Source organism: Gastrolobium bilobum, unplaced genomic scaffold, assembly GCF_033153095.1.
Source record: "Gastrolobium bilobum isolate Gb01-03AN ecotype WA unplaced genomic scaffold, APGP_CSIRO_Gbil_v1 utg4375, whole genome shotgun sequence".
Classification (NCBI taxonomy): Eukaryota; Viridiplantae; Streptophyta; class Magnoliopsida; order Fabales; family Fabaceae; genus Gastrolobium; species Gastrolobium bilobum.
This window is the reverse complement of record NW_026897406.1, coordinates 74,312-87,040: the sequence shown is the minus strand read 5'-3', so window position 1 is coordinate 87,040 and position 12,729 is coordinate 74,312. Positions and strand designations below refer to the sequence as shown.

The 12,729-nt window shown below is 33.0% G+C and overlaps 2 protein-coding genes across 2 annotated transcripts; both read right to left on the bottom strand.

The window, feature by feature from the left end:
- Window positions 1-2,500: 2,500 nt before the first annotated feature.
- LOC133306698 (uncharacterized) lies at window positions 2,501-7,108 on the bottom strand. The gene is made up of 5 exons (XM_061507059.1): window positions 5,417-7,108; window positions 5,102-5,286; window positions 4,837-5,007; window positions 3,258-3,710; window positions 2,501-3,168 (listed from the first exon to the last, which is right to left on the bottom strand). The coding sequence occupies exons 1-5, from the start codon at window positions 6,921-6,923 to the stop codon at window positions 2,725-2,727; spliced, it is 2,760 nt and encodes a 919-aa protein (XP_061363043.1). The 5' UTR covers window positions 6,924-7,108; the 3' UTR covers window positions 2,501-2,724.
- A 2,547-nt stretch (window positions 7,109-9,655) lies between these two features.
- On the bottom strand, window positions 9,656-10,570 carry LOC133306712 (syntaxin-124-like). The gene has a single exon (XM_061507076.1). It carries the CDS (start codon window positions 10,568-10,570, stop codon window positions 9,656-9,658), a length of 915 nt encoding a protein of 304 aa, XP_061363060.1.
- Window positions 10,571-12,729: the final 2,159 nt, after the last annotated feature.

Here is a 12,729-nt window from a genome sequence, read left to right as displayed (position 1 = left end):
TCTTAGCGAGAAATTAACTGTAAATAATTAAATAGTTAAATCAATTTGACAATGTTAAACACGTACGTTTGTGATCAGACTACACGAATCTTTCATGTGCAAACAATAGAACTCTCTGATTCATTAATTTATGGAATAAAGCTAAAGATTTGTTATTTACATATATTATCTCTTTCTTGAATTGGCAAAAAGACATTATATAGTTTCTTCTTTTAGAATAGAAATAATAATAAAGTTATATTACTCTAATACTATATTTGTGATAAATCGGAGCACCAGTATAACCAAGATACATAAATTGTTTTTGGAATTTTGATGCTTCTTAAAGTTTATAATATTAACTAACAAATACAAATAATACATTATTAAACGAATTGATACATTCCTCTTCTTTTTTCCATTGTAGCTTATCTGAGTATGCAGGGTATGAGAAACTTGAATCTAATTATACCCGACCAGATTAAAATTTAAACGAGAAAAACTACTTTGATGATATCTTCACATTAATTGAAAAAATTAACATTTGGCCCCTAAATTAGCTATCCCAACTAAAAATCAACGTCAAAGTCCACCTCAAAAACTAATAAAAAAAAGTATAAAATCAATGTGAGAAGAAAAACGAAGTTGGAAATTTCGAATATAGGAGAACCAGGTTCTACTCAATTGTGAACGTATCTAAAAGTCTACAACGTCTCAAAGGAGTAAAATCAACCCCAAATGGAACGAAACAACAAAAGAGCGAGATAAAAATGTATAAATAGAGATCGAAATATATATATTAGTACATTAATTCATATATATTTATATATGAGGTGTTTGGTAGAAGGCAAAATTTTAAAATCCTAAAAAAGTGAGATTGAAAATTCGATTTACCTATGTTTGGTACGAGTATTGTAAAAAAATTCTTGGAAAAGTCGAATTCTCGGTATTCATGTTTATAAAGAAAAATTTTATCTTAAAATATCACCAAATGGATGTTATTTTGAAAATCATATATGATGGGAATATTTGATAATTTTTTATGACATGATTAACCTCAATCCTCATTATCAGCAATATTTTACAATCAACCAAACATAATATCAAGAAAATTAACTCAATATTTCTGTGAATATTTTGGCTTAGTAAATAATATTTTGATAAGAGAAACTCATTTTTTTATTATATTTCCGAAAATTATGATTTCCGGATAAGAAAAATAATTCCTTTTAATTTACCAAGTAAGTAAATGAAACATAAATGAATAATTCTTTAATTAGCTTACAGAATATACTAGCACTTGGCTAGGTTTTGAACAGATTCTAGGTACCTGTTTAAGCTGGACTTGTGTGTAATATTGTTTATTACGGAGTTTTTCTTGCTTGAAGTAGGACCGCACTAATTACTCACATGTAGGCTTGTAGCACCTCACTATGAGCAATGGGTTTGGATCTTTTTATATGAAAAATGATCATGTTATTTAATGATAAATATTTATTGATGATAACATAAGAGAGAAAAAAGTACATAATTTTTAAATGAATGATAGTGATCAAATAATACGAAAAGATCCAAATTCACGAGCAATACTCACTTCCTGCTGCCACGATATCTTTGGAATCCGTTCCCGAACTTCAAAAATTCAATTTCTTTTTTAGCAGATTACCAAGCAATCAGTTCACGATAAAATGGTTTCCAAATGGCATATGTTTATAATTTATATAAGAGACTTCTCGAGACCAAACCAGAGAAAAATCATCACAAAATTGGGTTATTAAACCCAAACGAACATCTTGAGCAATGAAGTAAACAAACAGAGAAGCCCAACAAAATCATAACTTTATCTTTTTTTAAGCAACCGTTTGAGAAGCTGATCAAATATGGATTTTTATTTTGTCATGTTACAAGAAGAAAATTCCTATCATGCTACAGTAAAAAACAAAAAATAAAAATAAAAAAAATGGAATGAGACACTTTGATCAGTGATTTTGTTTTGTCATATCTTAGGATGACCAAATTATTTTTCCTATAAGATAACTATTATTTATCCCTTTATTTTGATAGAAATCATTCAGTGGCTGAAGCCTTAATGTCCACACTGATTTGTTTTCAAGTTTGAGCCTCACCCTTCCCATAAATTGCAACTTTGAGAAATTGAACCAATTACATTTTAAACAGATCAAATCCTTGAATTTAGTGTGGACATCACTAGACCAACAACTCTCAAGAAGCTAATCAATTTTTATTTTTTTTAATCTGTTGTTCCATTTATTTCAACTATTAAACAAAAAAAAATTAAAGTTCCATGCGTTTGGGAAGCAAATTTCAACCTGGTATCAAATTGGAGCGGCTCCTCCACCACGATCCATTGTTTCGAATTTCTGTACAGTAGTAGTTTTCTTATCTGTCCAAGATAAATTTGTGTATGCTTCTTTCTATTGCTTATATTAGTTCAGATAACTTGTCAATAGCATGTTGTTGCTCGTATTAGTTCAGATAACTTGTCAATAGTATGCTGTGGTTCTTTGACCCGGAGACAACAATTTTCCTGGTACTTTGGTAGCTCTAAGCTGAAAATTATATGATTTGAAAAGGAATACAACATAAGAACTAGAGTTTACTGCAAGATCAACACGTCTTAAATGCAGTTAAAAACTCTAGTTAGATTGACACGTACATAATACAAAACCATAAAACTAACTTCACTGTTATCAAAATTTCATCCCGAATAATCTCACCCAAAATTTAATTTCGTTTTAGCCTCTTTATTCTCTCAAGGGCACCAAGCCGATTCTCATTATCCTTATCTTTCGCACCATCCGCTTCTTCGTTGTTTTCATTCTCGTCTCTGTTTCTAATTAAACCACCAAAAACAGCAGAAGGGACATCTTTTTGTGCAATTTCAACCTTATCATCATCATCATCAGAGTCACTTTCTTCTGGTAACTCGATATCTTCGTGATTTATGCTAGTTTTTATCCCTCCATCAGACTGTGATTCCACTCCAGCACTCACAAACCCAACTTTTCTATCTTTTGTCACTATATTGTTAGCTGCTGGGGCTAATTGCCTTTCTAAAGCGGCCATTTCATCCTCAGGTACCCCAGCCTGCTTCAATTTGTCTTTGGCTTCATCAAGATTCACAGTTTGATCCTTCTGCATCATATACTCAGGCAGTATAAAATGTGTCTGGAAAAACAATACAAGTAAGATTAGAATAAATGCAAAATATCAAGGTTACAGACAGGGAAAATGAAAATGAAAACATTTAAAATAACCTGGCTGTAGCTTGCAGAGACACTGCGCTTAATACGAAGCATTTCTCTGAAGGTATCTTCATTCCCATGCTGAACTTCAAACTCGTGCCACTTATTCCAAAATTCTGGATCAGACCGTGGATCTGCAAACTGAGAGGCAAATACATATATTCCTCGAGCCCGATCAATTTCTCCCAGGCTTTTTTCCAGCTCAGCATATTTCAAACACATAGTTTTTACATCCTTGTCTGGAAGACCAGATTCAATTGCCTGCTCATAGATCTCCCTTGTTTTGGGAACACCAAATATCTCAGCTGCACGAGCAATATATATTTCGTACATGCTTAACTTCTCATTGTTAGGAACAGCCTTAGTTGCTTGATCATAAACCTTCATAGCCCGCTTTGCTAGTCCATAATCCTCCTCCAGCTTAGCATATTGCAGATAAAGAGGTTTCACTTGATCAGCTGGGGCCTGTTTGGCAAGCATGACCCAAAGAAGGATTAGGTTAGTATTATAAAACATTATCAGCATTCAAAAGCGATATTAGGAAATAAAATATCATCATATAAAGCAGATAACTAAAAAATACTTAATATATCTTTGACAAACTAGACGCATTTTCCATACTTCAAAACTTCAACACAATACAAACAATTGTCTTTGTAATGGGGTTTATTTTCTAGTCAATTACGTTGTATCTCTTTGTTATTTTTAGTTGTAAATCGGATACACCGATTACTGTCATTTCATAGTTATTGTAAGGAGGTAATTGTCTTTGTAAGATCTTAATTTCCATGATATTAACACCAGTGATTTGATTCAGTTAATTCAATTGTTAGTAAGGCTCATTTTTCTGTTTGTTAATTTCTGGTACCACCAAATTGAAATTCACTTTTCCTAATGCAAAACCTCTAATTCTTTATATTAGACACATGCAAGACCACAAACAGAAATTCAATTCTGCTGTCCTTTATATAGACCTACATCCAGCATATATTGACAAATCCTCTAATTACAAGTGAAAACACGGTTTGAAACCATTTAAATCAACCAGAAGTATTCATCTCCTTCCAATTGAAACCACTTTATTGTAGCCTATTTGATCAGCTAATGAACAGTAAGAACATCCATCTTAAGTTGAAGGTGACCTTTAAACCCTAAAAGAGCATGTTGCCTTATGATATTAGAAAATTGAAATATACACTTCAACTTGCAGGGCAATAATGTTCAAAGTTGCACCTAAACCTTATAAGGTAATAATATAAGCTTAATTGCATTACATGAGTTACATCAATATATCAGCATTAATCTACATCGACTCACCAAATTTGATGTTTCATGAAAAATTAATTAATATTTTATAGGTTCAACTTGAGTAGTGGAAATTATAAACCATACAAAAGACAAAAAAAACTGAGATCATCAAGCAGACTATTTTATGATGGGTCATTTTCAAAAATACCTCAGGAATAAGCTTTGTTGATATTTGACACACTTTAAAGTTTAAACTTAATCATGCTCTGGGATCACCAATGTAAAACTCATAAATAAATAATACTTCAAGAACACTTAGATTTGAGGGGGGAAATGTGCATACCGTTTGAACCGCATTCTCAAATAGCTCTCTCGCTCTCTCCAATTTTGTCTTTCCATATCTCTTTACAAATTTAGACAGATATGTAACCCATATATCTTTAACATGCGGGTACTTAAATATCTTCACACCTCTTTCATAGACTTTAAAAGCATCTTCAAAGTATCTATGTTCCTGCATAAATATATGTAACAATTTGTCAATCAGTCAAAACCAGTGGAAGTAAAATACAAAAGAGATGTACTAAAACACAACAATTGCTCTATACCTCCAGAAAGTATGCATAATTGATGATTATTTGTGGTGTGGCTATTCGTAAATCCAATATCCGCTCATAAACAGCCCGAGTAGACTCCAAAGTACCAAGGCTTTCCTCCAAATCAACATAAAAGGTCCACAATCTCAAAGATTTATGCAGTTTCATCTGAACTGGTTCATTCCCATCCGCAGCCACTGAAAGTAAAGTATAAGACAAATCCAAAGTTAGTTCATGTCATGCCCTCCCTCAACAAATATGATAATATTAAAGAACTAAAAGTATAGCATATTGGGGAAAATTGTGAACAAGGTGAACTAAGATTACCTCTTCGTTTCACCTCAACTGAAGGCTCTGCTGTAGCCCGTCTCATAAGCTCAAGTGCTCCTTTGAAATTGTTATGTTTTAACTCCATTTCTGCCCACTCACACCAGATACTAGCCAGATTATCCACAGTTTTGTAGTTAACCTGTACTGCCTTGTCAAATATGACCCGAGCATTGGCAAGATCTTTGTGCTGCTCATACAGCTTAGCAAAAGCAACCCATAAAGTATGAGGCTTTCCCACTGCCTTCATGGGATCAATCGTCCTCACTGCTTCAGTGTAAGTCAGTATCTGCTTAGTAGGATTACCATCAAAAAGCTTCACCCTTCGATGCCACTGTTCCACATTATGAGGATTTTGACGCAGAAGCACACTATTAGCCAATTCTGGCCTCCTCTCCATAAGATAATCAAATCGAGCCAATCTTAAGTCTATGTCATTTTTGTCATTCAACCAAAACCCGCGTAATAGTTTCTTCTCAAAGTCCTCATCCAGCGGTCTTCCTGTGAAACGAATATCTTCATCTTCCTCCTCATTCTCCTCAATGCCATTTTCTTCATCACCATAATCTTCTTCATCACTTAAACCCATCTCCTCCATCTTAAAAGCAAGCATACTCTCTTCAAACTGTGAGTATGAATCAAAAATGACGCTGAAATCCCTGACGGTGATGACTGTGGACATACCCTCCTCAAACACATCCCTTGCCTTCTCATGCAAACCCCTCCTAATATAATACTCTGCCAGTGAAGTCCAAAGTCGACCCACCTCATCAGTGAATTTCCTTATCCCACCCCTAATAATGGCATCCACATTTAACCCAGAGACTTCATTGGCATGCCTGGTGAGCAGATCACACAGCTCCAACCATAACCTGTGCTTGGTTTTCCCCTTTATGGAATAAAATTGGTCATCATTCAGTACTGAAGCCAACCTTTCAGAAGCCTCTTGCCAGAGATTCGAATTAAGCAAAAACTCAATAAAATCTTCAATGTGGGAAGGGTCGTATTTCAAGTACCTGCGATATACCCTAAGGGAAGTGTCGATGGGGACACCCTTTTGGCTGACGAAGACGAGGTAGGGTTCCCAAATGCGATCATGCTGGGTGACAGGAAGAGCACAGAGTGCCCTATCGAAGGTTCTTCGGGTGCGAGTCACCAATTTCTGCTCCGTTAGGGTTTGTAGGTACATGATCCAAATCCTGGGCATCTTGTGCATTGTAACGAGGGCACGTTCGAAGGTATTGTTTAAGGTATCGTAAAGTGAGTGAGTGATGGGAAGGTTCCTTACGAGGTCGAGGCGTTCGCGAAGGTAAGCGTGCCAAAGCTTGTAGCTTCCAGGGAGTGCCTTGAGGGCACGCTCGTAAATGACGAAACGCTTCTTGAATGGAGACTCTGAGCGAGCGATAAGATAGCGCCACCATAGCTTCAGGCTGAATGGGTTTCGGAGAATCTCTTCTTCGTATAAGAGGTCATCTTCCGATGGGTATAGCTCCTGCGAAATTGCCATTCGAACTGGACACAGATGGAGAGGGTAGAGGGGAAGGGCAAGGAAACACAACTTTTTAGGTTTCAGGGGATAGAGCGATGGCGTCGGAGAAGTGACGGTGGCGGCCGCAAAGTCGCCGGAAGAGAAAGCAGCGTTGCCTTTGGCTTTGGCTTCGTCGGCCACGGATCGGAGTTAAGATTTTAGGGTTTTATTTGATCGAGTGAAGAAGGATAATCCTTTCTTTATTTCTCCTCCTTTATTTTGGAATTTCTATTTAAAATCTTTTAATTTTAAATACTATTTATAACTAAAAAGACTTTAAAGATTTTTTTAAAAGATTTTTTTATAATTAACATTTCCTAATATTAAATTTTAAAGGATTTTAATAAAATTTATAAGATTTAAAAAGACAATATGAATTTATAAAATTTAATTTTTAATAAACATTTAAAATTATAAGAGTCAATAAAAAAGAGAAGATTTACAACCATATTTTAATTGTTGATTTCTGTCAATTAACGGTTATCATTCATTGCAAATTAAATATTAATTATTGAGTTTGATTTGTAAAAATAATAATAATTGATTGACGGAAATTAACGGTTAAGATATGGTTATAAACAAAAATAGGTTGTAAGTATAACCTTCCCCGTAAAAAAAATAACAAATAAATGAATGAAATTAATAAAAAAATTAAAACCTAATATGTAAAATATAATATAATATTTGGGGAAGGACATTGTAACAACCAATTAGTGTTAGTGCTAATATTACTACCAGTCAATTTCACCGTTAGATCGATTATGTTGAACCAGCAGTTATATTTATTTTCATCTTTGTATGATTATGATTCACCATATTTGATACTTTATATTTATTTTGACTTTGTATGGTTATGATTTCTCATATTTAATGTTTTCACATTAAATATGGGGAATCATATCTATACAAAAATGAAAATAAATATAACCGTTGGATGAACATAATTGATCTAACGGTGAAATTGATTCGTAGTAACATTGGTAGTAACTTGTTACATTATCATGTCTCATAATTTTTGACAAGCATTCAAAATTACTAAACAATAGTTTTTAACATATCTAAAATTATATTAGTCCTTCATACATTAGTATTTTCTCGTTCTTTCTCTTGGGTTTGACTAATAGGTTGAAAATTATTTTATTCATTTGATATCAAAGCTATACATATATGATTAAAAGACCCAATTTTTGTTAATTATTAAAATAATTCTAAATTTACATATAAAATCTAAAGTTCATGATAAAATTTTGTTTAAAATTTTTTGCAATTGATCTTGAAAATCTTAAAAAATTTGTTTAATGAGATAATAATTTTCTAACCATATATCATATGCATATATTTTTGTTCTAACAAAAATTTGAGTGTTCAGAAACTATCGAATCCGTTGGCAAAAACGTTTCCAGGTGGAAAATCGGCGATCAGGTATACCTATATCTATTCCTTTTGGAAATGGGTTAATCAACGGTTAAGATGTAGTAGCAACATTATTTGGTTGTCACAATATCCTATCCCTACTTTATTATCTCATATTGTTTATGGGATCTTGTAACCTAGAAATGAATTCGTTTTTACTAAGAAGAAAATATAGGAATGTCATTAAGTGGTTTCAAATGATGTATAGAGGTCAGTTTCAGAAAATACTATCAATAATAGTTTTTAAAACAGCTCTTATTTGGTCATTTTATGACGTCAAAAACTCAACAAAAAATTACTGGGAAACTAATTTTAAATAATCAAGTTATTTGGTTATTTATATCACGCGGCATAGCTGATATAAATGGGTACATCAAATGTGATTTATCTTGAAACATTATATGATGATACTGGATTTGTATATCAAGTTCTTCTACCATAAGTAAACGGGTAAGAACAACCGAGAATAATAGGAAAAAAAAAGATAAAATTACTGGGAAACTAATTTTAAATAATCAAGTTATTTGGTTATTTATATCACGCGGCATAGCTGATATAAATGGGTACATCAAATGTGATTTATCTTGAAACATTATATGATGATACTGGATTTGTATATCAAGTTCTTCTACCATAAGTAAACGGGTAAGAACAACCGAGAATAATAGGAAAAAAAAAGATGATCCAGAAAATTGTGATACTTCATTGATAATACCTGATCATGCTCGTTATATATTGCTTTTTAAAATATGTCATACATATTGTATTTGTACAATTATGCATACCATACACCATGCATGTCCACGCGTATATAAATGAGTATAGCAAATGTGATTTATCTTGAAACATTATATGATGATACTGGATTTGTATATCAAGTTCTTCTACCATAAGTAAACAGGTAAGAACAACTGAGAATAACAGAGAAAAAAAGATAGATCGAGAGAATTGCTATTACAAAGTTCGTGTCAACTTGCGATTACAACTTTGTCATTGTCATGTTTGGAATTGTTCTCTTATAGTTCTATGGGAATCCAAAAAACTCAGAATAACCTGGTTCTATGACTTCTTGGCTTCGGGAAGATCAACTACTTTGATAATTTCAGATAAAGCATTTGAATGTTTCTGCATATGCAATGCCAAAATCTGAAGGGTGTCAGTCATCAGATTCTCATTTCCGCTGCTCATGCAGCATGCCCATGTGTTCTAGGTAGAACCATGTGCATTTCAGAATGCAAAATCTAACTATGCTTTGGGGGTTGAAATGCTCTTCAAAGATTATTCAATCTCCCGCTTCTTCATAGTAACAAGTGAGGTAAAACTGATGACAAGAGAGGAAACAGGAGCACAACAACAAGGACAATACCAAGAATTATGGCATAGCAGGTCCACTTCCTAGAGCTCTTTTGATGCTCTCTGGCTTCATGAAGTTGCTCTGTGCCTCGTCTAACAAAAGAACTAGCATGAGCCACATGAGACTCTATGTTGTTGAGTTGTTGGCCTTGAGATTGAACAAGAGCTGCCATGTCCAAAAAAACCTGATGTAGCTCAATTAAGTTTTTCTCTATTTCCTTAACAGCATCATGTCTTTCTTGAATTTCTGATATGGTGTCCATTATCTGACCCCTCCCTTGTTCTTGAATTGCTTTCTGAAGAAAATTTTCACTTTCTCCACTTGATATCAAATTCTCTATAGTTTCTTCATCTGCCTTCTCTCCTGTTATTGTGAAATACCTGCGTTCCACTGTTTCCTTGTACTCCAGTTGCATTCTTGCTCTTAACCCTTGAAAATCATCCATCATGTCCTTGAGTTTCTTCCCCAAGCCACCAACCACTGAAGTTCTCGTTCTATCAGCTGAAGAACCTGGACCACACCCTGGAATGTTTCTGTTAGCTGCATTGGAACGCTCTAAAGCTTCAAGCTTGCCCTTAATGATTTTAACACGTTTAAGGACCTGCTCAACATCTTTATCCATCCTTGCTCGAAGATCTTTCATGGTTTTAGCATTGTGGACGATTTTGCTTTCTTCATTAGCCTCTTGCAATTTTCTATAGAGCTTCTCAACTAGTCTCATGTCTTCTTTTACATTCTCCACATCTTCAAAGAATTTATCGAGATTGACACTTTCCTTCCCAGCCTCCACATCATCAATGTAGGCCTGCTCCTTCAAGTCACTGTATTTTTTGAAGGAGCTTGAGAATAGGTCGTTCATTTTTTGCAGATTTAGTGAGCAACGCCTAACACTTCTTTTCTTTTTGCTTTATTTTCTTTTCTGTTAATTGATCTCTTCTGTACTTGGTGAATCCAGTAACAGAAAGCTCATAAAGACTATATAGATGGTTTGATCTTAACACAGTTTGTATGTGTTCCTTCCTCTGACCAAATTTTGGGGTTGCCTTTGTCCTCTCACCCTCCTCTGGATAATGATCAATTTTACAAACGGGGAAGAGAGGCAAAAGCAACCAATTGTGACCAACAAAAGGCTCTGAGGCAACAAGTCCTTTTTCTTCTTGGGGTGAACGGATTAGAGGTCCATGGTTAATGTGAAATGGGGACCAGCCAAATTAACTTGACACTAATCAAAGAAGGGCGTTTAGAAGTTTGGTATACCAAAGTTTACTCCCATATTAACAAGTGGCAATGCTGTTTTTTATTTCTACTCTCAAATGACTTGGTCTTCTTTTTTTCTGTCCTCTCAGCCATTTTGCTCTTTTATTTTTAGGGGTGTTTTTCAGGTGACATTAAAGTTTGTTTAAATAGAAGTTCCCATCACAAGAACATAGGATGAAGCCTGCATGCAAAAGACTTGCATTGTTTCGGCATTCCATCAATATATATATATATATATATATATATATATATATATATTAATTTTTAACCGAAAGTAATGGAACTTGCATTAAACTTTAGAATCTGGATCATTAGTTTAACCATTTTTTTTATATTTTAGGTAAACATTTACTAATACCCTCAACTTTTAAAAATTTGAATATTTAAGGTAAATGAAAAGAAAAGATTATTCTTATAAACTTTATATAAATTTCATTTTTTTATTATTATTCACATCTCACATGCAATAAGTTATAATGTTGCAAACATATAGGTAATAAAATCATTTGAAAATATTACTACGCTTGGCAAGTAAAATGTTGATTTAATTAGAACTGTGTTCAAACTTAAATTGGCTTTGTAAATTTTAATTAGTTTTAAGTAATTCTTTGTTTAAATTTTATTTTTGAACTACTTTCATGTTACAGAACCTTTGGGAGATCATTTTACTTTTTGTGTTTTAAAAAAAGAGCTCTAGCGCTAAATAGTAGCATTGCACCACCACTCCTAAACGCTTCTCACTCCTTATATTATTTCGCATTCCCAAGGATAATAATTTAAAATTTCAAGTTGGTAACCACAAGATGATATTTACTTTAGGTGAAGCCGCGAAAATAAAGGAATTAACACAGAGAGAGAGAGAGAGAATTTAATACCAATGATACTAGTCATGTATTATATATATGGGTAAAGTGTTTGTTATTTTAAAAGATGTAAAGTTGTGTCATTTTAAGAGAGAGAAAGAGATAGATAAAGGAGGAGAGAGTTGACAAAAAAAATAAATGTGTGGGTCCCACTTCTTTGTGAGAGTGAAATGATATAAATTGTGTCATTTAAAAGGATAAACATTTTTTCCTATATATATATATATATATATATAGGTTGAGTGTGTATTCTTTTAAAGAATATATAAGGTTGTGTCCTTTTAGCAATTATAATTATGTAATATGGGTAGTATATAACTATATTATTAAAGTTGTATTTTTTTCACTTTTTACGTCAATAGACAATTCTAAAGAGAGAGAAAAATATAATTTTAATATTATATATGTGTTCTACCCGTAATACATAATTATAATTGATACAAGGAAACAACCTTGTGTCCTTTAAAATGATAAAAAAAATTCTCATTATATATATATATATATATATATATATATGGGATAGGATATTGTGACACACAAATAATGTTACGCACAATGTTACAACCACATCTTAACCGTTGATTTCCGTCAATCAACGGTTGTCATTTTTTAAATCAAACTCATTAATTAATTATTAATTCGCAATAAATAATAACCGTTGATTGACAGAAATCAACGGTTAAGATGTGGTCGTAACATTGTGTGTAACATTATTTATGTGTCACAATATCCTATCCCTATATATATATATATATATATATATATATATATATATATATATATATATATAGGGATTGGTTATTCTACCTTTTTTTTTTTCTGTGTACTTTTGCTTACATTCTTCAACACCGTTAGATCAGAATCTCAATAAGAGAGAGAAATGATAAGAGTGATAACA

What these genes read in the sequence shown, in the direction of transcription:
- LOC133306698 (XM_061507059.1), bottom strand. Translation starts at nt 6,923, where the DNA reads ATGGCAATTTCGCAGGAGCTATACCCATCGGAAGATGACCTCTTATAC. An exon ending in AGTTGAGGTGAAACGAAGAG is followed by an intron (nt 5,287 to 5,416) that starts GTAATCTTAGTT and finishes CTTTACTTTCAG; the next exon opens with TGGCTGCGGATGGGAATGAA. An exon ending in TCTCTGCAAGCTACAGCCAG is followed by an intron (nt 3,169 to 3,257) that starts GTTATTTTAAAT and finishes TTGTTTTTCCAG; the next exon opens with ACACATTTTATACTGCCTGA.
- LOC133306712 (XM_061507076.1), bottom strand. Translation starts at nt 10,570, where the DNA reads ATGAACGACCTATTCTCAAGCTCCTTCAAAAAATACAGTGACTTGAAG.